Genomic DNA, 24,739 nt, shown 5'->3' on the forward strand with positions numbered 1-24,739 from the left:
GCCTGGAGAATTCCATGGACTATAGCATCCATGGGGTCACAAAGAGTCGGACATGACTGACTTTCACTTTCTTGCATAGTTAATTGACTGTAATTATCCAACTTCTTTTTGAGGTATACAGTTAAAGTCTTTGAAGTTATTGATGATAGTTTATAAGGACAGTGGCACTAAACTTCTGGTTCTGTTCATGTTCCAGTGTTCTGACCTAAAGTCTTTTAGGTATAATTCTCTAAACCCATGCTTACAAGTATGATATCTGTACTCCTTTTCTATGAATGTTCCTATGCATATATTGGGTTGAAACCATATGAAATAGCTTTTTTAATATGTCAACACATTCAAACATCAACAGTTTCATCCTGTTCAATTTATTATATACTGTTTAGTCCCAAATGGGATAGTTGGCTAAATAGCCAAGAATGTCTTTAAGAATTTATGAAATCTCTAAATATCACTGGAATCACTCTAGGGCCTTGTAACAGTAAAAGCTAGAAATCATTTTTCTGCCCCAGAATTTCCAGCTTCTTAAAGCAACATAGCTAGCCAAAGAAGAAACCAGCAATAAGAGATTTGAATTTTAAATGGGCTTCCCAGCAGAAGTAAAGATTTCACAGGTGGGAAATAGACATTTGAAGAAAACTCAGTTCATTTCTTGACTAGGTTTTTTTATTTCTTGAGTAAAGTATTCAATTCAGTTCAGTTCAGTTCAGTCCAGTCACTCAGTCATGTCCGACTCTTTGCGACCCCATGAATTGCAGCACGCCAGGCCTCCCTGTCCATCACCAACTCCCAGAGTTCACTCAGACTCATGTCCATCGAGTCGGTGATGCTATCCAGCCATCTCATCCTCTGTCGTCCCCTTCTCCTCCTGCCCCCAATCCCTCCCAGAATCAGAGTCTTTTCCAATGAGTCAACTCTTTGCATGAGGTGGTGAAAGTACTGGAGTTTCAACTTTAGCATCATTCCTTCCAAAGAAATCCCAGGGCTGATCAGTGAAATTCATATATAAAATATTGCCAGTATTTTGAATGGTCAACATTGTTCCTTAATGCATGTTAAAAAAATACCAATGTTTTCTGTTTCAAGGTCCTGTTGATGAAAAAGTATCTATTAGTTCCACACGACTAAGCAAAAAATATGAATCAAAACAGCCTCTAAGAAGCATCAACACTGATTCTTCACTTAATCAATTTTGTGAACATCTCACTGAACTGGTTATTTCCTATATAATTTCTAGCATTTCTGATTGTACCAAAGATGGTGAAACAAAACAGAAATCACTAAGAAATGAAGACACAACTTGTAGCGAGGTTATTTTAATTCATTCCCAAGTGTTTGAGCATCAGTCAATTTCTATCAGAGGACTTGCTTTAAGCATTTCTGAGGTCATTATTCACATCCTTTTAAATAGTGACATTTTAAAGGAAGATGTTACAAAAGTGGTTTCTATGAAAGCAAAATATATTTATTGCCCAAAAGCAGCTGTGGCTGACTTCAGTGATCTCTTTCAGGATCTCTTAATAGGAGTGATCCATGTTCTGTCCAAAGAAATAGGAATAAATCATCACCTTGACAGCAAAGGAAAAAACAAATCACTCTCCACACCTAAAAGCCATAGTTTGCTCAGTTGCAACAAAGCGAAAACTGTGAAAAGACAGATACATGCCAAAGGTTGGAAATCAGCTCCTACTCACCAACTTAATCAACTAATACAGAAAAGTAAACTAAATTCTCTAGCATGTAAGTTAAACACTCTGGTTGGCAGCCTAAGATCTCCTGAATCCAAAGAAGTAGTCAACAAAATTTTCAATATTGTTTTCAATTTGTTTTTGCCAGATGAATGCCCAAATTGGGATACAGATTCTGGTAAAACAGCAAGAAAAATGTTCCTATTTTCAAATAACCTGCAAAGTCATAGAATTCCTAGAAATAACCTAGGGCTCTCCCCTAAATCAGCTTTTCTTCTGAATGTTGTGTGTGAGAAACTTATTAGAATGCTTTTGGAAGAATGTACAACCAACAACTTTCTTACGAATAGTCCTCTTTCTGACGAAATATCAATAGAAGGTCAACTGTTCAACACACTTCAAAGTATAGATGATTATTCCAGTTTAACAATGGACTATGGCTTACCATTTGAGGAATATGACACATCAGACCTTTTTGAAAATTCGGCAGAAATAGATCAAGAGTCTATGCTTAGTATTATTTCCCATAGCTTGGTAAAATCCTTAATGGAAAAATTGTCATGCGGTATACAGCAACCTCCCAGAAGTCCACCAGTTACAGACAAACATTTAACATACAGGACAAGCGAGAGACTTCCCAGTTTCCCCAAAGCAAAAAGGCCAGGGTTAAAAGAATCAAAACAGGGTAAAAACTCTGCGCGATTCATGAGTTATGATAGCAAACCTCTGACAGGACCATCAGATAATCTTAGGGTGATTCATTCCAAGATGCAAACCCCAATCAGTAAGCAATTTTCAGGAAAATTCCGTTCTCTACCTCCTCTTCAAAGACCAGATAAAAAGACAACAGCTTTTCTTAACATACAATATCCAGGAGGCATGAACACGGGCGTGTACTCTGCCACATTTCTGGAGGAAATAATTGTGGACATTTTTCTTAATCTCACCACCTCATTGCAAGGCAAAAATGTGAATATCACTGAAGCCCAGCTTAATGAGATGAATATATTAGATATCAACTGCGTGGTGAATGAGTTTAATACCGCTCAAGTCACTGTTTTACGGGACATTGAAGAAAAGATGTGTTTTACACCAGTCTATAAAGAAACTATTAGTAAGATTGGTGACTCCGTTTATAATGATGTATCATGGGACTACACATTGCAAGTTACCTGTAGTGATCATCTGGCATATGCTGCCATGTCAATAGCAGAACAGATAACTAGTGGCATATTGAAAGAGAGTATAGACTACCAGCTCCCATTGTGCTTTATAAGAAAGCTCATGCCTAATTCATATCACCCTCTCAAAGCTGAAAATATACTACTGAAACTTCAAAACAACCTAAGTGAACTTAATTACCAAAGTCAACATTCAACAGGCTATATCACTATGCTCTCCTACTCATTTTTAGCAGATGTCATCAGAAGACTATTATCTCAGCTCATTCTTCCACCCATTGAGGCTTTATGCTTAGGAACTAAACACCTAAAGATATCGGATTTTAATGAGGTATCCACCTGTATAATAAATAAAGTTTTGTTAGCCATTTCAAAGCATAAGATTTGGCTCACTAAATATGATTGTCAATGTGTATATACAGAACAAAACCTTCAAAATATGGTGGAGTCTATTTATAATAATATTTTGCAGATGTCTGACTCACTTGCGTCAATACAGAAAAGCATAGAAAGCCAAAGCCCAATTATGGTTGACCGAATGGCCGGTCTTATTATTCAAGAGATTATTGAAAATCATCTTCAACCCTTTTTGTGTGAAGAAGGCTTACCTCATTCAATGTCTCCATTGGATGAAATATCAAATATGGTTAAAGAGGTTCTCGGTGAAGTCACAGGGTCACACAGACCCCAGAAGTCATCATCACTAGGTATAAGCTTTTATCCTAATGCATTTGTAGAAGAAATTGTTGCCAGACTATTATCAAAGGTCTTCAATCCAAAGTATAACATGGAGTGTGATTTGGATAAAATGACCTCAAAAATAGTAAACTCAATAAACAACCATTTTAAAAAGGCTAAAATCTGCATTCTTCGTGATGACCAAGAGCAGCCATTCCCCACTGTAGATTCAGACACCATGGATGAACTTGTCAATTTAGTTTATAAGAATGTTCTGAAACAGTATGGGCTGGCTGTTGATAGTAAAGAACTCAAAGACAGTGATATTTTTGCAGAAAATATCACCAATTTAATTGTAGCAGCTATATCTGATTATCTTTTTCATCCACTGTTTTCTGGAGATTTGTCAGCTTCTTCCTATACTATTTTGACAGCAGAGAACATAAATCAGAACATCTTTAGAGGCATCACTAAACCTACCCAGCCAAGCCAGCATTTATCTCCATATAACACTTTGCTGCCATACACATTTTTAGAAGAAATAATCAGAAAACTATTATCTAGAATCTTTCCTTCTGCATCTAACATGGTTCCATACAGCAAAACTCCAAAAGATAGATCAGAAATTAATCACAGTGAAATCTCTTCAAAGTTAATCAGTGATATTAGAATGAAAATTTCTCAACATGAGATTCGATTTTCAAAAGATGAAGATGAAACTGAATCTCTTTATTCAGAGGATGATGTTCAGTGTCTCGTTGATTCCACACTCAGAAATATCGGGCAAAACTCTGGGTCTCAAGAAGCAGCTGAGCACGATATCATAAGCAGTGACAATGTTTTTATTGATAGAATAGCAAGTTTTATCATTAAAAATATTTGCCAACAACATCTTCATCCATTTTTGTATGGAAAGTTGTCATTTACTTCATCGTATAGATACTTTGATAGTACAAAAAGAAGACATTCTTTTTTTGCCAGTGTTTACTCCTCAGCCTTTTTGGAAGATGTGATTTCTGGAGTTTTAAGTAAAATATTCCACAGAGCATTAGGTATTGTACAAACAAAATCACTAAGAGATTCAGAAAAAGAACTGTTGGAAACAGCCGAAAAATTCATATATTTGATAACGAAAGAATTCTCAAAAGTTCAAGTTAGTACCCTAGAAAATGCTGAGGAACAATTGTGTTTGCCACCAGTAGATAGAGACACAGTGATAAAAATTATCAATGCAGCATATAGCAAAGTTTTACAGGAATATGAACTGGAACCTAATAAGGACTTTTTCAGTGACACCAAGACACTGGCTGAGAGGCTTACTAAAATTATCCTGGCTGAAGTTTTTGATTTCCAAATTCCTCCATATTTCATAGCAAAGCTACCTTTCAAATCATATTCAAAACTCAATGCTGATGTTTTGATAAAGAGAGTTCATTATGCAATCAATACATCAAGCCTCCGAAGACAGACTTGTACAACATATACCACCATATTGTCACACACACATTTGGAAAAAATAGTATCTCAGGTTTTATCTCAGATAAGTCTATTGAACTGCAGTGCAGAAGACCCATACTTTTTGCAGTCAGACTTCAACAACATAGTTGTGAGACTGATTGATGAAATCATGTCAATAATTTCTAAACATGCAATATGCATCGTTAAAGATGGAAGTGAAAAACAAAATGTAATTTCAGAAAACAGTATCCAGGCTATGGTTGATGCCATTTATACTGACATTTCTCATTTAAAGCTATACCAGTCTATTTCAAAAGATAAAAAAGGCATAAGTAATATACCTGTAACAAAAATAGCAAGTTATATAATAAGGGAAATATTTAACCATCATCTTGAGTCATTTTTACCTGGAGATAAAACTCTTCCTTGTACAATGGAGCAAATTTATCAGCAGAGAGCAATAAATCCTAAACAAAGAGAATTATCCTTCATTGTGAATTCAGCTGTCTTTTTGGAGGAAGTAATTTCTGAGCTTTTATGCAAAATTCTTTGTATATTCTCATATGTCTTAGCTACTGAAAATCCATGTAAAGCAAAAGCCAATGTTACAGATATTGTTACAAGATTAGTAAAATCAATTGTGCTGGAATTCACCACTTCACAAATTTTAGTTGCAGATCACTTGCATGAAAATCTCTATTTTTCAGAAGGATACAAAGAAATGGTTAAAAAAACTGTTAGTATTATTTATGAAAAAATATTAGATGATTATCAATCTCTGTTTCATATTTATAGAGCTATACAAAATGATGCTGTTGGGTTTGGGGAAAAAATATATCATCTTCTGTTAGAAGAAATTTATGATTATCAGGTGGAGTCATTAGTTTTAGGAAAATTAGAAACTTCTTCCTATTCCTCCCTCCAAGAGAAGAATATCATCAGAAATGTACTCAGCACCATCAACAATGATAGCCATGACTTGCCATCATGCATTACTGTATTGCCTCGTTCCCTTTTAGAAAATATGATTTACAAGATTCTGGCACGTATGTTTCCTTCACCTGAGACTGAAATAGAACCAAACGAGGAAGGGGTGCCACCAGATTATGCGTTTGTGAATACAGCTTCAAAACTAACTGATGATATTATAACAGAAATTTCTGAACATGAGATTAGACTTGCTGAGGCAGAGGAACATGTGGAAAATTTGCAATTAGGGGCAACTGATGACTTTGTTGACTCTGTATGTAACAATATTATTAAAAAAATTAAGTTTGAAGATGAAGTGCAGAAAGATGCATACAAAAGAGGAGGCTCATTCCTTGGGAGAATAGCTGGTTTCATTATGAAGGAAATTGTGGACCACCATCTGCAACCATTTCTATGTGATGAAAAATCATTTCCCAGTGACTTACCCAGAAATGATGATGTCATTGAACTCTTGAATCCCATTAAAGAAAAAATACAGTCCTTCCCCCAGACTTCTGTATACTCTGCTATGTTTTTGGAAGATGTCGTCTTTGACCTTGTTCGCAAATTTTATACTCTACCAAAAACTGCTGAAAGTCCTAAGGACAAAGAGATATCGGAAAGAAGTATCATGGGCCTGGCTATTAAATTTGCAAATGTTCTGATAGGGGAATTTAGGAAAAGCAAAATTAAAGTTCTAACAAGTGCTGAAAAAATGTTTGCATTTCCACCAGTAAATAAAGAAACCGTTGATAAAGTATGTGATTCTGTGTATGATGAGGTGACAGAAATATATGGATCTAAAAATGTTCAGAAACATGATAGAAGTAACATTGTTATAGAGATGGTTGCTGCTTTAACTAAGAAGGCAATCTCTGCTTTCAAGATTCAGCCACTTTTTTCAGGAGGCCAGTCTTCCACCTTGTTTTCATATCTAGATGTGGATAGCATCATGCAAAGAATTCAACACCTACCATATAAAACCTTTACAAAGATAAACAGAAGCTTGAAGGAGAACCCAGTTTCTTCACTAGAACAGTTACCTACACTTATTCCCCTAAGCTCAGACCTGAAAAACAAAATGGACACTTTGGAAATAGATAGCAGAGCAGTTAATGGAAAAGAGAACTTCAAAAAGAAGACATCAATGAAAACAGGCAGCATCCAGCAGCCAATATGTACTAATATAAGTAGTATTATGAAGAGCAAAGTAACTACCATAGCATTAGAGTCAGTTGGAGGTATGGCAAAGAAAAAGAAAGGGGATGAAAAGAAAAAGGAAACTTCAATTGGAAAAGATGAGAACATATCAAAACTTACTTCAACGACAACCAGTGTGAAAAGTAAAGATACTCCGGGGCCAGATTTGGGTACAGCATTTACAAAGAATGAAATCAAGAAGAAAGACCGCGTGTCTAGAAGAGATGAGAAAGGGCGAGGTGATGAGCTATATCAACATCTTTCACCAGCTATGAATGATACAAAAAACAAAGTTATCCTGGAACCGAGTTTTGAAATATGTTGTAAAAAGAAGAGTGACAAGAAAAAAGGAAGTTCGTTAAGAAAAGGGGATATACCTCTTGAATTACCATCTCTGACATCCAAAGTGAGAACTACAGAGATCCAAGAAAAGAGGAGGGATTCTCCAGCTTACCCAGCTACAAATGACAAACAGATCTTACATTCTAAACATGCCCAAAATGTCCCTGTAAGCATTTACAGAAATGTTTTAGAAACATCATCTCTCCAAGGACCAGTGGATGATTTAAATTACCCAAGCCTCCTAGGTGAAAACGCAGCATATGTAACTCAAGCTTGTGGCAAGGATTTTGCCCAGCATGCCTCAGTGAATTCAGCTAAACAAAATGCTCCTGCAAAAGAGGAAGAGAATGAGATCCAAAGGCAACCTCATAAATGGGACAATCCTCAGAACCTACTAGAAAATAAACCCAGGATTTTCCCTGCTAACTTTTTAGAAGATGTTATCTTTGAAATAGTTAACAAATTGATTTTTTCTTCTTCACTGGATACATATGCTGCATGTCAAAATGTAACCAATGATGTAAATCCAGCTGAGCTCTATGGTATGGCTATGAAACTGATTGATTCCCTGTTAAAGGAGTTTTCAGATGCTCAAATTAAAGTATTAAACCCAGATCAAGGAATTAAGTTCCTTCCATCTGAGGATAACGTTTCAGCAGTTCATAAAGCACCTCTCGGGCAAAAAAAACTGTCTGTGGTTAAAAGACCTTCCAAGAAAAAGATAACTATGGATAATATACCACCCATACATAACACGGTACCTGCAACTAAATTACCTTCTTCAGGTCAGACACCTTTTACGGCTAAAATACCATCAATTGATAAAATGTTGGTCAATAAGATTGTTCACTCCTCTATATGCAATATCTTACAGGATTATAGATCTCAGGACTCTATCTGTGAGGACATAAATTTTAATGTTGAAAAATTAGCAAAAAGGCTAGCTAATGCAGTAATAGAAGAAATTCTTCAGTATCAGCTAAACTTGCTATTTTATGATGAGGGTCCAGATCCAGAATGTTTGCCTCTAGAATCTAAGAAGGTTATGAAAAAGGTCCATAAAGTGGCCCAGAGAGCCTGCAAAGAATGTCAGACATCATCACCGTATACCATAATGCTGCCTTATGAATTTTTAGAAAGGATAATTTCTTCTCTCCTATCGAGAATTTTCTCAACAGTAGCCAATGCTAAAACAGAAATGTCTGAGGATAATTTGTACACAGAGTTAGATTTCCTTCAAATGAAGTTAGCAAGTACAGTTAAAACAGAGATCTCCAAAGATGAAGATATGATTATACAGTATGTAAAATCCTTACATCCTAATGATGATGAAATTATTCAGTTAGTGGTTCAAACTGTTTATAATAATCTCTTGCCTCAATTTGGATCTCAAGAGAGCATACGAAAGTGTATTAGCAGTGGTTGCAAAATCCTTTCAGAAGCCATAGTCAATTTAGTTGTACAGGAAGTGACTGGAAATCAGTTACAAAACTATTTTTCTGGAGAACTAACACCACTTCAGTGTACAGAAATTGATAGTACTATTGAAAATATCCTTAGAGGTGTTACCCAAACCAGTGAAGTTCCCCAGCCTCAACCATCCCGGGCTTACAAACTGCCTTTTAACATAATAGAAGAAATTGCTGTAAAGTTTTTGTCAAAGCTTCTATCTATGTTTCCAAAAGCAGATAAAGAACAAAACAATTTTCTGAACGCTGAAATGCAAAAAATAAGCTCAAAAATCTTGAGTTCATTTCAACAATATATCTCTCAAAGTCATATTACAGTAGTGCCACAGGTCAAAGAGTCCTCCACTGTGTCTTTAACAGACAGTGCAACTATTGAAAAAGTAGTCACTTCTGTTTATAGCACTGTTCTAAAGCACTCGGGCTCCCATATTTCGGTGTACAAAGATTTAATGGGGAAGAGCAATGTCCTTTCTGACATAATAGGATTTTTAATGGTGAAGGAAATTTCCAATTCAGAATTTCATCCTCAAGAACAGGAAGAAACATCAAGTTCAGAGTTAGTTCTAGAAGCCGTCAAAATTATGGAAAAGGTGGCTAAGATTATTGATGATCTGAAGTCAAAGAAAAAGTCTCCAACCAAAAAAGAGGCTGTATTAGATGCCAGGTTTTTAGAGGAAACACTTGCCTTGTTCTTGGCTAAACTAGTCAAGTTGCCAAGTGCCTCAAGCAAAGATGCTGAAAACTTATCAAAGCCTGAGTTAAATAAAATTGCATCCCAAGTGACAAAATCCGTGACAGCTGAAATTTCCAGGAAAAACATTAGTATTGTAGCTACCAATCCTGAAGAATACTTTTTAAATCCAGAAAGCATAGAAATTATTTCTCAGATGGTTGATTCTGTTTATAATTGTGTACTACAACAATCTGGAACACATGAAGAACTTTATCATGATATGAAAGATACAAACTGCATCTTTCCTCAAGAAATGGCTTCTTTAATTATCAGGAAAGTTTCCAGTTGTCCATTAGCAATGATTAGCTCAGGAGATCCATGTGCTAATCTCTTTGGTGATTTGGACATTGATCGAATTGTTGAAAAGGTGCATGAGCACACTATCAAAATAGAACCTGGACTAGAGCAAAAAGGGTTAGATCAAGGTTTAAGGCAAGAGGAGCTTTCGGTTAGGATAATTCCTCACCTCGGCAAAGAACCAATTAATATTGATCCCGACATTGTTGCAGAGCACTTAGGGGTTATTTCTATAAAAACACAGTCTCTTGAGAAGCTGCAGACCGAGTGTTTAGCTAGAACTGGACACAGCATTGAAACATTGAGAAGAGCATCAATAAATGGGAAGAGTTACTCAACTGAGATACCTGCTGCGGGAAACAGAAAGAAAGAAAAACGCATTTATTTGGATCAGATGGGACGACTGAACGTAAAGCCTTTAGAGGTAAGTGCAAAAGGCAGTGGTGAAAAGAAATGAGCAATTAGTAAGACCTGTCTGTCGTCCTTCTGTGATTTCCTTTTTCAGGGAGGTCTGTGGGAATGCACTTGTAAAGTATGGTCAATTTCTCTTGCCCAGCCCAGTCGAATTAGGGACTCTGATTCCTCCAGTACAATCCTCTGCTTTCCTGGGACTAACCCCATCAGCAGTGTGGCTCATGTAAAGGTGGCAGGCTAGTTTCCAGTAGCCAGTCAAACTGAACTGCCATTTCTTGAACAATGGGAGTGCAGAGAAACACCCTTAATAGCAAACAGAGCTGATTGGAATTATAGTTTTCATTTGGCAACTCAGAGGAAATACAATTCTGACAGTTACCACAATTTTCTTTTTAATGGATATACATTGTCATAGTACTATATGAGTCCAAAAGGGCCAGTTAGAATATCAGCTAAACTAGTCTCTATTGGATTGAAATCCTCAATCTTAAAGCTCCTCAGAAGTATTGTTTTCACTTAGTAACATTTATCAACAAACATTAGACCAAAAGCTCTTTAGAGTTTTCTTCTTATTTCACTTTTGTTCCCTTTGTTTCCCAGTTCTCTATATACATCCTCAGCACAAACTAAGTTTCTTTCCCATTCTAGCCTTGTTCTGGATCCAGTTGTCTTCGTGCTGCTATTTTTATGAACTAGTTTCTCTGCAGTCCCATATTTGGGCTCCAAATGTACTTCAGTAATGGGCATCTGAATTGCCAAAATGCTGTCCTTAGTACAATGCAACTATTTGAAAAAGTAGTTAGTTCTGTTTACTGATCTTAGGGGCAGTGTTGCCAGGAGATAGAGTTCCACTGATCAACCCCATTTTCTGATTGAATACCAAAGCCCCTAGGTGTAAATGAGCCTCTTGCACTATGCACTCACACACCTGTGGCTCACAAACAGGGCAAAGTTCTATGGAACTAGCCTGCCTGGAGCCTAGGCCCAGGAGCATGTTTTCCTTAACACCATTTTCCAACTCACTGAACTAAGTCTCAGAGCTAGTGAATACATTGATGGGTACTTTTTTTGTTCCAAATACTGAGACTGTCATACACTGATGGAAATCTCCCTGGTCCTTAATTTCTTGGACTAGATAAAGGTCCTTTCTAGCTCTCAAATGTCCTTTTCTCTCTGGGCTTTCAAAATTATACTAGTATTTACTTAGTAGTCTTCATTTATATGTAAGTAATTCCTTGGGCACAAAATCTGTCTAAACTGTAGAACATGACTCTCATGTCATTACTTCTTAACCATCTGCAGACATACCCATCCGTTCTTCGTCTTGGTTACCTGCTTTCTTCTCTTACATCCTTTATCAGTAGTTTAACTATCTCTTATAGCCCAGAGGAACTTGAAAGAGAATAGCTAATCCAAAACAACTACCCCTGCTAACCTTAAGGGAAGTGAAAGTTGCCTTAAGGAAATTAGACACAGGTAGCGCAGCATGCTTCAGTTGTTTTGATTCCTTCCAGCTATCTGAATAGCAGTGTCACGAGAATGAGGGTTACAGAAAGAATAGATCGGTTTAGAAAACCCAGACAACTCTGTCAGAAATCTACAAGCCAGGCCTCATTTGCTATTTTGAGGTACCAAAACTTCCTAATACACCAGACACATGCCTATTAAAGCTCATACCGTGTCACATTCACATTCCAAAGCCATATACAATGATCTATTTTTTGACCCCTTTCCCTCCACCAGCACAGATAACCAAAATTGATTATTTCCATTTCTTACAGAAGTTCTTTAATTTTGTTTTGCACGAAGGATATTCCTTTAAGGCAGCATTTATCTGAAAATCTGGTTTGCAGTGTTACAGAGGGATCTAAGATTGATAACTCAAATTAACTTGAAAGTTCTGTGGCATCATCAAAAGGCTACAGAAATGGGAAAAGTTATTTGTTTAATTGTAATGGTCTCTTCCTTAATCTGTCTTTAACATTGCAAAATGGAAAGTAACATTTGACTAGGGAAGTGAGAATGAAAAGTTACTCTTTGAAGCTTCCTTTGGAAAATATGTTCCAAGGATTAGGGTGTTGGAGGGGTGAGGAGTGAACATTCAAAGTCCTTCACGATTTTGCCATTATTCATCAGTTTTAAAAATCCTGGTCAGCCAACACTTTGCCTTTTTCATGAAAATTTCTTTATTTAGATTGCTGTATTAGTTCCCTAGTAAGGAGTTCAGAAAAACATGTTATCGTGTCTAAATCTGTTATAAGACTTTCAAAGCAAATGATGAAAACAGTGTACTTAAAGTATGCATTTTGCATTTCTTGATGAGTGAAACGTAAAATTTGAAGCAAAAGGAGGAACCTTAGTTAGGATCTCTTCTTTGAACTGGACTGTTAATCTTGAATGCAAAAAAGAATTATAGAAAAGAGCAAATATTGCTTATGATTTTCATTTATTTTTTCTTTTAAATATATGACTAATATATAAGTAAAAGGCACTTAAAGATAAGTAATTTTACTAAATTGAAATAGAAACCATGTGAAAGTTGCCTTACTATTCAATACAGTAAAACCACAGCAAAAATGACTGAATTGGTTGTTTTTTAACATTCATTGTCTCTTTAATTCCAGACTTCTAGTAGAAATTCATTTCAGAGTTTAATAAAGCCCGACATCACCAAAGTGGAGCTTTTAAAAGATGTCCAAAGCAAAAAAGATCTTATCATTCGGTTAATAACTCATGATATTAGTCAAGAAAATTTGGAAAATAAAGAAGAAAGCTTAGCTTCTGATGAAGATGAAGTTGTTTTACAAGAGGTTGTAAAAGAAGAAGAATTTCCAGAAAGCCCACTTGAAGATCAAGTAAAAGAAGACATGAAGCTCACTACCAGCACAGTGGCTCACCCTAAGCCACTGATGAGCAATCACAGTCTGAAAAAATTTTTGTCAGTAGGAAAATGTCAGCCCAAATCCAGTGTAACTATAATGACTGAAGTGTCACCAGCAAAACAGACGGAATCTGAACAGACACTAATAAGAACTGATTCTAACATTGATGTAACTACCTCAGAATGCTTGACTGTCACAAACTCGTCTTGGGAGAAAAAGACACAACTGAGCGTAAGTGAGAAATGTAACTGTCAGTGACCAGGTTTCTATAGAAAGGGTAGGGAGTTTCACAAACTTAGCCCAAGTAATACACATTGGGTAGGAAGATAAGGGCATCAACTGGATCCCAAGTAGTCTCTCCCAGATCTGATGATATTTACAACAAAAGGGAAATGATTAACAGATGAAGCCAGGAGCCTCAATTGAAGAAAAACAGATCATGGAAAGAGTCCTAGGCTATTTAGAAGGACAAGAAAAACAGAAAATAGAAACTGGTTAGGAGAAATACAAGCTAATTATTTAAAATGATAGGTTGTGGGGGTTTTTGGTACACTGCCCTGTAAATATTCATTGGAAGTTTTGTGTGTACCAACTCCATTCCAGTGGGCAGGACCAGAAGATGGACTTGAAGGGGAGTAAAAACATTCAGGCAAATCCAGCCTATCTAGGTTTGAATTCTGGCTTTGTCACTTAGTAGCTATGTGACTTTGGGGAAAGTTATTTAACCAACTATCTTCTTAAAAATTACTTATCCAGCTTGTTAGTTGAATATGTTGAATATTCCCCCTGTAAACAGCCCATAAACTCTAGCTCTTATCCCTGGTTCTGTACCCTTCTAGTGGTGATCTGGGCCTCACTGACCTCTTGGGTTAGCCCTCCCCCGAAAATTGTACCTTACTCATATGTATGGGGATTACACGATTTAGAATTTCCTAGTAAAACAGTCCCATGGATTATCCATTTGCAGGAAACCTGGGTTCAATGCCTGGGTTGGGAAGATCCTCTGGAAAAGGGAAAGGCTACCCACTCCAGTATTCTGGCCTGGAGAATTCCATGGACTACAGTCTATGGAGTTGCAAAGAGTCATACATGACTGAGCGACTTTCACTTTCACTTCTTTCCAGTTAACTCAGAAGCAGCAATGAACCAGAGAAAACAAAACACAGGGCTATGACTCTGACCAGTTCAGGAGCTCATCAGGTCAATAGCCTTGCACAAACTCTATGTATTGGGATCTGTTTATTTACTGGAAAGCCATGTGAAATCTCATGAGCAAACAAAGTGTGCCTGGTCAGAAATGCTGGCTATATAGATAACTAAGGAAATGTTGTGGTATGTTTTATTTATTATAAACACTCTTTTGTGTCTTGTATTTTTCCAGGAAACAGAAATGAGACCTAACACCGAACCAACACATCACTTCATCCATAGAATGATGAGTGCATCTTCATATAATGAAGATCTGGCTTCGTCTTCTAGGTACAGTCAGTTAAAGTAATACTAGTTGGCTAAGGAAATAGAAATCTGAAATGAACGTTATGTTGATGGGAAGAATGGGCCCCTCAAGTAAATCTGTGAGGAAGCCAGTTTAGCCCTTCAATCTCCCCTCACTCCTTCCCCTAACTCCCCTCTGTGTTTACTTCCTGGGCCCTCCCTTCACATCTTTTCTCCTATTCCTATTTACCTGGTCTCTACTTTCTTCTCCTGGGATCTGCTTTCTAGTTTAGTTACTTTGAGTCTTTAATGTGTTAGGTTCTTGAATCTGGGAGACAGGCTCTGAGTCAACAGTCCCCACTTAGTTCACATATGTACCTAAATGCTTAGCAGGGTTGCACTGTCAGAAGAATCCCAAGGACATAGAGGGGCAATGTAAATTAGAGCACTCAGGGAAGAATTCTTAAAAGCATTAGAGTTGGAGTTGGGCTTTAAATGATGGATAAGATTTAGATAAGACCATCCAGGTTGGAAAAGACTATAAGAGAAAGGCTGGACCATGTGATATCTATAGGGACAGGGAGGAACAAAGTACACTGAAGTCTTAATAGTTTTTCTAGAATAGCCAAAACATGTCTAAAATTGCTCTTGTGTTCATAAGAATATTCACAAACTGGGAACGGTAGCACTCTGTTTTTGTTTTTTAAAACTTTTTATTTTATATTGGGGTATCACCAATGAACAATGTTGTAATAATTTCAGGTAGACATCAAAGGGATTCAGCCATACATGTATACATGTATCCATTCTCCCCCAAACTCCCTTCCCATCCAGGCTGCCACATAACATCGAGCAGAGTTCCCTGTGCTATACAGTACTTCCTTGTTGGTTATCTGCTTTAAATACAGCAGTGTGTACATGTCCATCCCAAACTCCCTAACCACCCCTTCACCCCACCCTCCCCGCTGGTAACCATAAGCTCAGAACAGTAGCACTTTGTATCATGGGAGAAATAGGGCATAAGGAAGAAAATCCACCCTGTCCCAACTATATCCTTTTCCACCTGGCACCATGAAATTAAGGTTTCTTTTTGACCCAATGCCATTTTAGGACATCCACTCCTGGCCCACCACTGGCTTTATCTCCACTCACGCTTGTCTTAACATACATAATTAGTATTGCAGGCAAATCTCAACTATTGGTATCATTGCATAAGACAAGTGGGAACATATAAAACCAAAGTCAATGTAGCTGTCATTTTTATTTTGACATACCATGCCAGGTTTGCATCTATATAAATAAAGACTTGCACAGATGGTTCTTTAACAGTCATTATTATTCATTGATCATTATTCATTCCTTCATATAAAATACAAAGAAAATGAAATGTCTTGTATCTTTTCTTTAGTTTTGATGACGAACATTCCACAGATCCAGGTGCCAAGGTTACAGAAGGTTGGATTGATTTCTTTTCTTACTTTAAATTAGATTGTATTTAAAAAGAGAGTTGTTCATCACATTGATGAATACTGAGTTTTCCAGTAGGCTGATCTATGGAGGAATCAGTGTCAGTTAACCAGTTAGTGTGATGAACTAGTTTGCTTTTTCTGAAACACTAGTAAGATTCCATTAATAATTGTGGTGAAAAGTATGTAGTGTGACTATAAGTTTACAGTTACCATGATCCTGTGGGAAATATCCAGGAAATAAAGGTTTATCACATCTATATGTAGACTACAGCCCATGTTACTAGGATTTAATAATCTCTTTAAGAATGTATGCTTGCTTTATATAACTAGGTTGCTGCTGCTGCTAAGTCGCTTCAGTCATGTCCGACTCTGTGCAACCCCACAGACGGCAGCCCACCAGGCTCCCCGTCCCTGGGATTCTCCAGGCAAGAACACTGGAGTGGGTACTGGAGTGGGGTGCCATTGCCTTCTCTGATATAACTAGGTTAGCCCTAGTAAAATATATTTAAAAGCTTTTAAAGCTAAAAATGAAACCTACATTTATTTGCTTACATTAAATCCTGGCTAGGGTGCACCCCACTTTAATTCTGTCTCTGTTAAAACTGACTCCTTATTTATGAGTTGGGTTTGGTCCTCTATTCTTTTAAAGCTCAAAGGATCAATGTGGCTCTAACAGTGGGACAGCACTGAGGTAGGGGTATCATGTTTACTGTAAAGATGGCCTGAAAACTCCAGCTACAGACCTGGAGTTGCCCTTGGTTGTTTCAAGCCTGCACCCACTCAAGAAGTTATTCAAGAAATATATCCTCTCCATTTGAGAGTGGAAATAACATTCATTAAAAGATGAATCATAGAATGGAGGTAAGTTGCCAGAATCCCATAAACAGGTCATCATCAGAGGATGATACGTCACTGGCGTGTTTCCTGTATTATGGAATCATAGGCTGTCAGAGCCAGAAAGTAGCTAGTATAACCTTATTTTACAGCTGAACAGACCAAGGTTCAGGATAGGGAAGTGACTTGTCCAAGGTCATACTGGCAGTCAGAATATAGATCCCAAGTCTCCTAAATCTGAACTCAATGTCATTGTTTTCTTCAACTTCACTGCAGTGAGTCACACTTAGATATAGGTATTCTGTGGTAATATTTAATATCGCACCTGTCCAGTTCATGCATTCATTCACATTCAACAGAGTCACTGAGCACTTTCTTCGGGCTGGACACTGTTCTAAGTTGTGGAGATACAGCTGCGAATGAGAGACAAAGTCTTCACCTCCTTCTAATTGGGAAGAGGATATAAACACAATAGGGCTTCCTCTGGGGTGGTGAAGAGTTGGCCAGGACTGAGCGACTGAGTACAGCACATAAACACAATAATTCTAGATAGGAATAAGTACTTCCCATTTCACCCAGGATAAAAGCCAGGGTCTTTACAATGGCTTACAAGGCCACACATGGTCTGGATTCCACTCACCCCTCCTGGTGACCTCTCTGACCACCTCTCTTTATGATCCCTCTTAATCACTCCACTCCAGCCACATGAACATTTATCTTCTTCAGATCTTTGCTGAAATATTATATTCGAAGTCAAAAATTCCCTGAACACTTTTCTTTAAAACTGAAACCCCAATACCACCCCAGCACTCCCTGCTTTAATTTTATCCCTAGCATTTGTACCATCTGAAAGCTTTTTTAAAATTTTGTTTATTGACTTTCTCCCTTCCCTAGAATGTTAGTTCCATGAGGGCAGGGATTTTTCTCTGTTCACTGTATCCCCACGTGTCTACAAAAGAAGCACAGAGTAGATACTCAGTACACATTTGTGAAATTGATGATGAATATGAAAAAAATAATAAAGAAGAGCCCAAGTGATATAGAATGACTGACTAGATTAGTTTGGTCCAAGAAGTCTAGAAACATCAGATCTTAATAACGGGAAGGAAGTAACCACAAGAAGATCTGGAAGCAGAGGGTCCCACACAGAGTTCAGTAAGTGCAAGGACCCTAGATGGGATGAGCTTGGCATGTTAGAGGCATCTTCCCCACGACCTGTGCCCAGAATTTGAGGATCTCACCTCTTTCGGTTTCTTCTGCTTGCCTAGTTTCTGCGATTCTCTGATGAAATTATTGAGGTTATTTTTGTGCCAAAATGTGTACATGTCTCAGAAATAACTGTTTTCCAATATTGTGTTTTGATCACAGAAAGTCTTGAATGTCCATGTCTGGAGAATTTGAGCAGTCTTGAGGTAAATATTTTTCACTGGCTCCCCTCATTGTGAGCCAGTGGAACCCTGACAGAAATGAGGGAGTGCCTTAAAGTAAGGGTGTGGCATGCCTTGAGGGGCCTCAGGAAGCACTCCCAGTTGGGGCCAACCCCTGGTTGAAGTTATTGTCCCCGAGTAAGTGCATAGAGCAAGTCCCTTAGCACCTGAGAACAATGGCACGCAAAGAGTGAGGCCCTGGAACTAGAGGGCCCGGTGGGGGCAGCGAGGAAACAGATGCTTCGAAGAGGAAGGGGCGCTGGCTGAGGGAAATGAACGCTGGCTCCATCTGCTTTGCAGGGTACCCTTCCTAGGCAGCTTTCCAAAAATCTGGCCCACTCCTTAGTGTGATCCCAGGAAATTCCCTCCACCTAAAGCCCTCTTAGGAAGTCTCTGAGGAGACTGAAACTACAGATCCTCCTAGATCCTCCTCTCTGTTTTGTATTACTTTTGCTTTACTCTTGGTTCACTTTAACCATCCCCCAGCATGCATGTACACACACATAAACACAAACCATCCCCCTTATCCTGCGTTATTTTCTTCACACCACTTAGGTCACCATTTAGTCATTTATTCAACATCAAGTGCCTACTGTGTGCCAAGGGCTAGAGATTCAGAAGTAAACAAAGCTGTCAAATATTCCTGCCCTCATCCTCTGGCAGAGGATTCACTTGAGTATAAGCTTCATGACAGCAAGGGCTTGTCTCTTTCACTCATAACTGTATGCCCAGCACCTAACATAGGACTGAGATAAAGTAGATGCTCAATAAATGTTTGTCAGAAGAACAGCCTTAGCACCATCAGAGTCAAATTTCAACTAAGTCAGGAGTGCCTCAACTCCTACCCCCATAAAGCTGATGGACAGCCCTGTGTGGGAACTGTTACACAGAGCAGAGGTTCTCAACCCTGGCTGCAGCCTGGAATCAACTTTAACAACTGATGCCCAGCGTCCCATCCCGAGATTCAGATTCAGTTGGTCTGGGTTGCAGCCTGGGCCCTGGGTGATTTTGATGAACAGGCAGTGTTGAGAACCACTGAGTTAACAGACTTGTGTCTGGCCATTTAGTAGCATCTGCCCCTTCCCCTCCTTCCTTTAGATAAGGAATTCTCAACCTGACTTCATGCTAGAGTCACCCAGGCAACTTAGAAAAGAGAACAATGCTTTCCCCAGCCTCAGGGATTCCTGTTCGTTTGGGGCGGGGTCCAAGCATGCCTATTTGTAATATTTCTCCAGATGGTTGTGTTGGGCAGCCAACGTTGAGAACCAGTCCCTTAGATTGTTCTGTCCCAGTTTATCCCTTTATATATCCTATCCTCAGTATCTTAATCCATAAACTGCCTCAAATCCAAAATTTCACCATAATACTCTGCTCTCCATACCAACGATAGGTGTTGGTGTGGAGAGCTTCTCTCATCTCTCATGCTTCTCTCATCTTGCCTTCATTGATTTGCCCCATCCTTTTTAACCGCCCTCACCATGGCACACCTAGCCCAGCCACCTCCCCCAGCCTATTGCAGGCCCTTCTGGGACCCTGCTGCTGCTGCCTTCCAGGGGGTGAGGAAGGTCCACAGAGCAGAGCCAGCACCTGAGCCACCATCTCCGCCCTGCCCCCTCCAGGCTGCTGCAACCTCACACTGCCACTGTCTTGCTCCAGACCTCACAATGGTTAAGAATTATTTCAAAGAAGATTGGGGTAGTAAAATGGACCTCCCCTTGCCTCCTCCTTCCCTTAAGACCTCCACTATCATAAGCTTTGCTCAGAGAAGGATCGAAAATGTTTTATTTGTTCCAAGCTCCAGGAGGGGAGGGGCAGCAGGGCTGACATTGTTCTGTGACCTGGGACAGGTGAGCCCTTGAAATTATCCGCCAGGGGCAGCCCTTGTCTGAGTCTGGCGCCAATCCTGGGTGTCCTAATTAGCAAGAATTATGAGAAGTCATGCCTAGGAATAACCAAAGTCCCAGAAGATAATTCTTTGAGACTGAGGGGCCCTGAGATTACTATGTATGATGCCACCATGGTTGTGCCCCCTTCAGGGTTTCTAGTGTTCGCTGTCCATCAAAGGGCAGAGGCTTAAGCTAGTATTTCACCTTTGTCTTGGCAGGTTCTCACCCTCTATCAACGCAGAAGTGACCTGACCAGCCCATATTCCTCAAATGATGGCACTTCAGGTACAACAAATTTATCATTTTAGAATGAAGCTCTCAATTATGTCATTTTGAACATAGAGGAGTTTTGATCATTCACCCCCCTTGCCCATCACATTGAATGGCTCTTGCCTTGCAGCACATCCACCCACCACCAATATGAGGATGAAATAATATGACTTAGTATGTATGTGTGTGTGTGTATGTGAGTCACTGTCGTGTCTGACTCTTTGCGACTCCATGGATTGTAGCCCTCCAGGCTCCTTTGTCCATGGGATTCTCCAAGCAAGGATACTGGAGTGAGTGGCCATTTCCTTCTCCCTTAGTATGTATGTAGATTGCAATTTGCAGGTTATTATGCATTTCTCTGACTTAAACTTCACAGCAAAGGGGTGACAGGTACTGGAAGTAACATTTATTAGGGACCAGCCATGTACCAGGCATTCTGCTAAGTGCTTTTCTCACATCCACCCTGTGAAGCATCATTTCCATTATATCGACAAGGTAAGTCACTAAAGCTTATCATACCATGCTTCCTTGCAAGTCTTGAAGTTGTCTCTCAGAGAGGAGAAAATGGAGGCAAATGACCTGCCTGAGGTGGCACAGCCAGCAGGTGGCTGAGCCAGGGCTCAAACATCACAGGTCTTGAGGCTCTATCCCATATTCTTTTTCCTGCCAAACAGGGACCACATCTCAGAACTAAGCGGTGACCAGGAACTGCCTGCAGAGTTCAGTGATAAGTAGAAAAGATCCCATCTAGGTTTCCAAGTAGCATGTCCAGTCAAAGAGTAAAATCACATTCTTCTGTGACTTTAGTTTGATGGGGACACCTCCTCCCAACCCCTACATTCTACACATTAGAGGAATTCACTGAGAAGCAGTTCAGATAACCTATTTTTGCTCTGATAAGGGCTTTTGGAGGAAGAAATGCAGAAATGGCTCACCCTGTGCTAAGGTGCTCAAAGTAGTAAAGCTCCCCACAGAGGAGAGTTTACATTGAATTTGAAATTACAATGATACCTGTTTAGGAAAACCCACCCAAAAAGAGGGGACTTCTGGACCAACACAGGCTCATTACAGCTTATTTTTCACAAATAGGATTTTGGGGGAATCAAAATCAGTTCATGGTACGACATGTCATTCCCTAGCCTTGGCATGTGTCATGGCCATAAACACCCAGGTACATTTCTCTCTTCAGAGTGACCAGTACCAACCAAGTGAAGTCCATGGTGCTGCCCACAAAGCAGATCAAAGCAGCAGCAGGGTGTCTTGAAGGAGACCTGGAAATGGTGACCAGGCATCTACATTTTTAACAAGACCTGCAAATTGCAAAAACAAAGCTTTGTTTTTCCCCTCAAGATTTTCAGAATGTGGCCTTGCAGTATACGCTTCAATTCTGTTACTAAGTCTGTCTTACTTTTTCAGAAGAGATCTCTCCATTCAAGCCTTTACTTTTGCAAATTTTGGCTTTTTCCTTATTAATTTCCTGGTTGTTCTTATTTTGTTTAAACTATCAGCACATTCCAGTACTGCATTATTGATCTGAAGAGCTAAACTATTCCCACCCCCCTTTATTTGGGGTTAAATTTGCTATCTGCTACCTTAGAACCTTCCCTGGTAGCTCAGACAGTAAAGCGTCTACCTACAATGCAGGAGACTCAGGTTCGATCCCTGGGTGGGGAAGATCCCCTGGAGAAGGAAATGGCAACCCACTCCAGTACTCTTGCCTGGAAAATCCCATGGACTGAGGAGCCTGTTGGGCTACAGTCCATGGGGTCGCAAAGAGTCGGACACGACTGAGCGACTTCACTTCTTCTTCACTTCTTCACCTTAGTTTTAATCGTAGATCCTTGAGGTTCCTAAGGTTATATTGCTAAAGAGAAAAACTGAGGATTTGCAAGAGGTCTAGGAGAACCATGTCTTTTACTAGAAATAAGAAGGTATGTTCTTTATTGCCCTGTGTCTTTTTATGACATCGTCACAATTCATCAGCAACAAAGATAAATGCTCATTTCTGTCCTTACAGATACAACAATCATTTTGTTAACATAAACTATTAGATGCTCTAAGAGCCCTTTGCACAAGACAAGTGGTATAGGACAATGAGTCCAAATGGAGCCTTTTATTGGCCACTCAAGTCCTGTATAGCTCACACAACAAACAGATCACTTGGGTCAGACAACTGAAAATGTTCCCAAACCGAGTGAGAAATGCTAGCCTTTTGTAGTGCACAGCTGCTTTTATCTGGACATTTTGAAATGGACACTAGTACTGTTGAGAGGTGAAAGTTACCTTCTTGTGTGGAATTAGCTCATCAGGCTACCCATGTGACCTTAAGACAAGGCACCTGACTTCAAAGGGTTTCTCCTGCTTTCTTCCCAAGGCTGTCAGAAGGAGCAAACTACTCTTTGTGAAAGCACTTTTGAAAACAAAAGCTATTATACAACTACTTATTTCTGAATCCTAAACGATCACTTCCCGGGGCCTGACAGCAATTGGAAAGCCTGGTAACTGATCACATTTCTCTTGGTTGTTCACAGACTTTGAAAAGCCCCATACTTCCTCTAGACAGAGGTCTGAAATGATGAGGAAGAAGATATCATCAACTTTCTCCAAAGTGTTTTCAAGATCTAACACCAGTGTTCCGAAACCTTTCTCACCCTCACCCCCTCACCAAGAGAGAAAGTGAGACTGTAATACCCAATAACAATAAGCATGTTGACCTTCCTCAAAAAATAAATGGTTGTTAAAGCTGACATTGTGTCCTACACACTGATTCTTATAAATATTGAAAATAAGAGCAAAGAAAACATAAAAAGGCAGTTGGAGAAAAGGAGGGTTTTGATAAATGCTTCTGACAAGCATTTTGGGATGCAAAGAGCAGCTCTGTGTCACATATAGATCCATCTAGCAGGCAGTGCAGGGTTGAAGCTCTGCTCTTGAGGGCCCTGCAGCCTTGCTGGGAAGATGAGAACTAACTTCAAAGCAAACGTGTGATACCAACAAAACAACGTGTCATCACATCTTTCAGGCAGCCTGGGTGTTCAAAGAAGGGAGTCATCGCTGTGGGCTGGAGTGGTCAGGATACATTTGCTGGAGGAAGTGGAATTCAGACAATCCTCAAAGGACCATTAGGATTAGGGAGGCCTTGACGGCACCAGGAAGGCCATCCCCTCAGGTCACACACCTGCATACACTGCTGCCATGCCTGAACAATTTAGCTCTGGCCCATAGGACATTCTACGGTAATGGAAATGGTCTGTATCTGCTCAGTTTGGTACAGGAGGTGCCAGCCCCACGTGGCTATTGTCACTAGCATGACTGAGGAACCCAGTCTTTCCATTTTATTTCAGTTTAAATAGCCACATGTAGCTAGTGGTTCCCTTATCAGACAGCACTAGTCTAATCGGTACAAGGCCTCAGGGACAGCTGCTGCTGCTAAGTCGCTTCAGTCGTGTCCAACTCTGTGCGACCCCAGAGACGACAGCCCACCAGGCTCCCCCGTCCCTGAGATTCTCCAGGCAAGAACACTGGAGTTGGGTGCCATTTCCTTCTCCAATGCAGGAAAGTGAAAAGTGAAAGTGAAGTCGCTCAGTCGTGTCCGACTCTTAGCGACCCCATGGACTGCAGCCCGTCAGGCTCCTCCGTCCATGGGATTTTCCAGGCAAGGGTACTGCAGTGGGGTGCCATTGCCTTCTCCGTCAGGGACAGCAGCCAATTCCAACTAGGTTGAAGGATTCCCTGAAAGTTCATATCCAAAGTCTATCGTCAAACAAAGACGTGTAGAGATCTAACTCCTCAGGGGGGCTTTGAAGCCTCCAGGCATCCTCTTGGTCCCTTTAAGAGACATGAACCACCAGTGTGGCCAGAGAGGAGCTCCTGGTTTCCAGTCATATTTGTGCCACTGCACTTGTCAAAAGTCAATTGATGGAGAAAGGATAAGCCCCATGGAGAACACCAAAGTCAGGGAATCACAAATAGAAAATTGGAACCTGCATCTGCCAGCTGGCCTCAAGCATTGCTTTGGCTAGAAACGGCTTCCAGGAGACAGAAACACATCAAGAAGCTCACTCACTAGTCGTTCTCATACCCCAGCTTTATCCAAGAATTTAGGTCA

General features: G+C 39.6%; 1 protein-coding gene across 2 annotated transcripts; it reads left to right on the forward strand.

Moving 5' to 3' along the window:
* The first annotated feature begins 972 nt into the window (after positions 1-972).
* LOC113887233 (fibrous sheath-interacting protein 2-like) lies at positions 973-23,378 on the forward strand. Of its 2 annotated transcripts, XM_027534263.1 has the most exons (7): positions 979-10,439; positions 13,054-13,542; positions 14,693-14,790; positions 16,154-16,200; positions 18,417-18,460; positions 20,580-20,646; positions 23,163-23,378. In XM_027534263.1, the coding sequence occupies exons 1-7, from the start codon at positions 1,053-1,055 to the stop codon at positions 23,309-23,311; spliced, it is 10,281 nt and encodes a 3,426-aa protein (XP_027390064.1). In that variant the 5' UTR covers positions 979-1,052; the 3' UTR covers positions 23,312-23,378. The 2 variants fall into 2 exon arrangements, 1 of the variants encoding a protein (XP_027390064.1); XR_003509674.1 differs by lacking the exon at positions 16,154-16,200 and having other exon boundaries at positions 973-10,439.
* The last annotated feature ends 1,361 nt before the right edge of the window (positions 23,379-24,739 follow it).

Source organism: Bos indicus x Bos taurus, chromosome X (assembly GCF_003369695.1).
Source record: "Bos indicus x Bos taurus breed Angus x Brahman F1 hybrid chromosome X, Bos_hybrid_MaternalHap_v2.0, whole genome shotgun sequence".
NCBI classification, from domain to species: domain Eukaryota; kingdom Metazoa; phylum Chordata; class Mammalia; order Artiodactyla; family Bovidae; genus Bos; species Bos indicus x Bos taurus.

Bases quoted from the DNA above. Each gene is read 5' to 3' on its own strand.
- LOC113887233 (XM_027534263.1), top strand. From the start codon at position 1,053: ATGTTAAAAAAATACCAATGTTTTCTGTTTCAAGGTCCTGTTGATGAA. The intron at 10,440-13,053 runs GTAAGTGCAAAA...CTTTAATTCCAG, and splicing joins TGAACGTAAAGCCTTTAGAG to ACTTCTAGTAGAAATTCATT. The intron at 16,201-18,416 runs GTTGGATTGATT...TTTTGATCACAG, and splicing joins AGGTGCCAAGGTTACAGAAG to AAAGTCTTGAATGTCCATGT.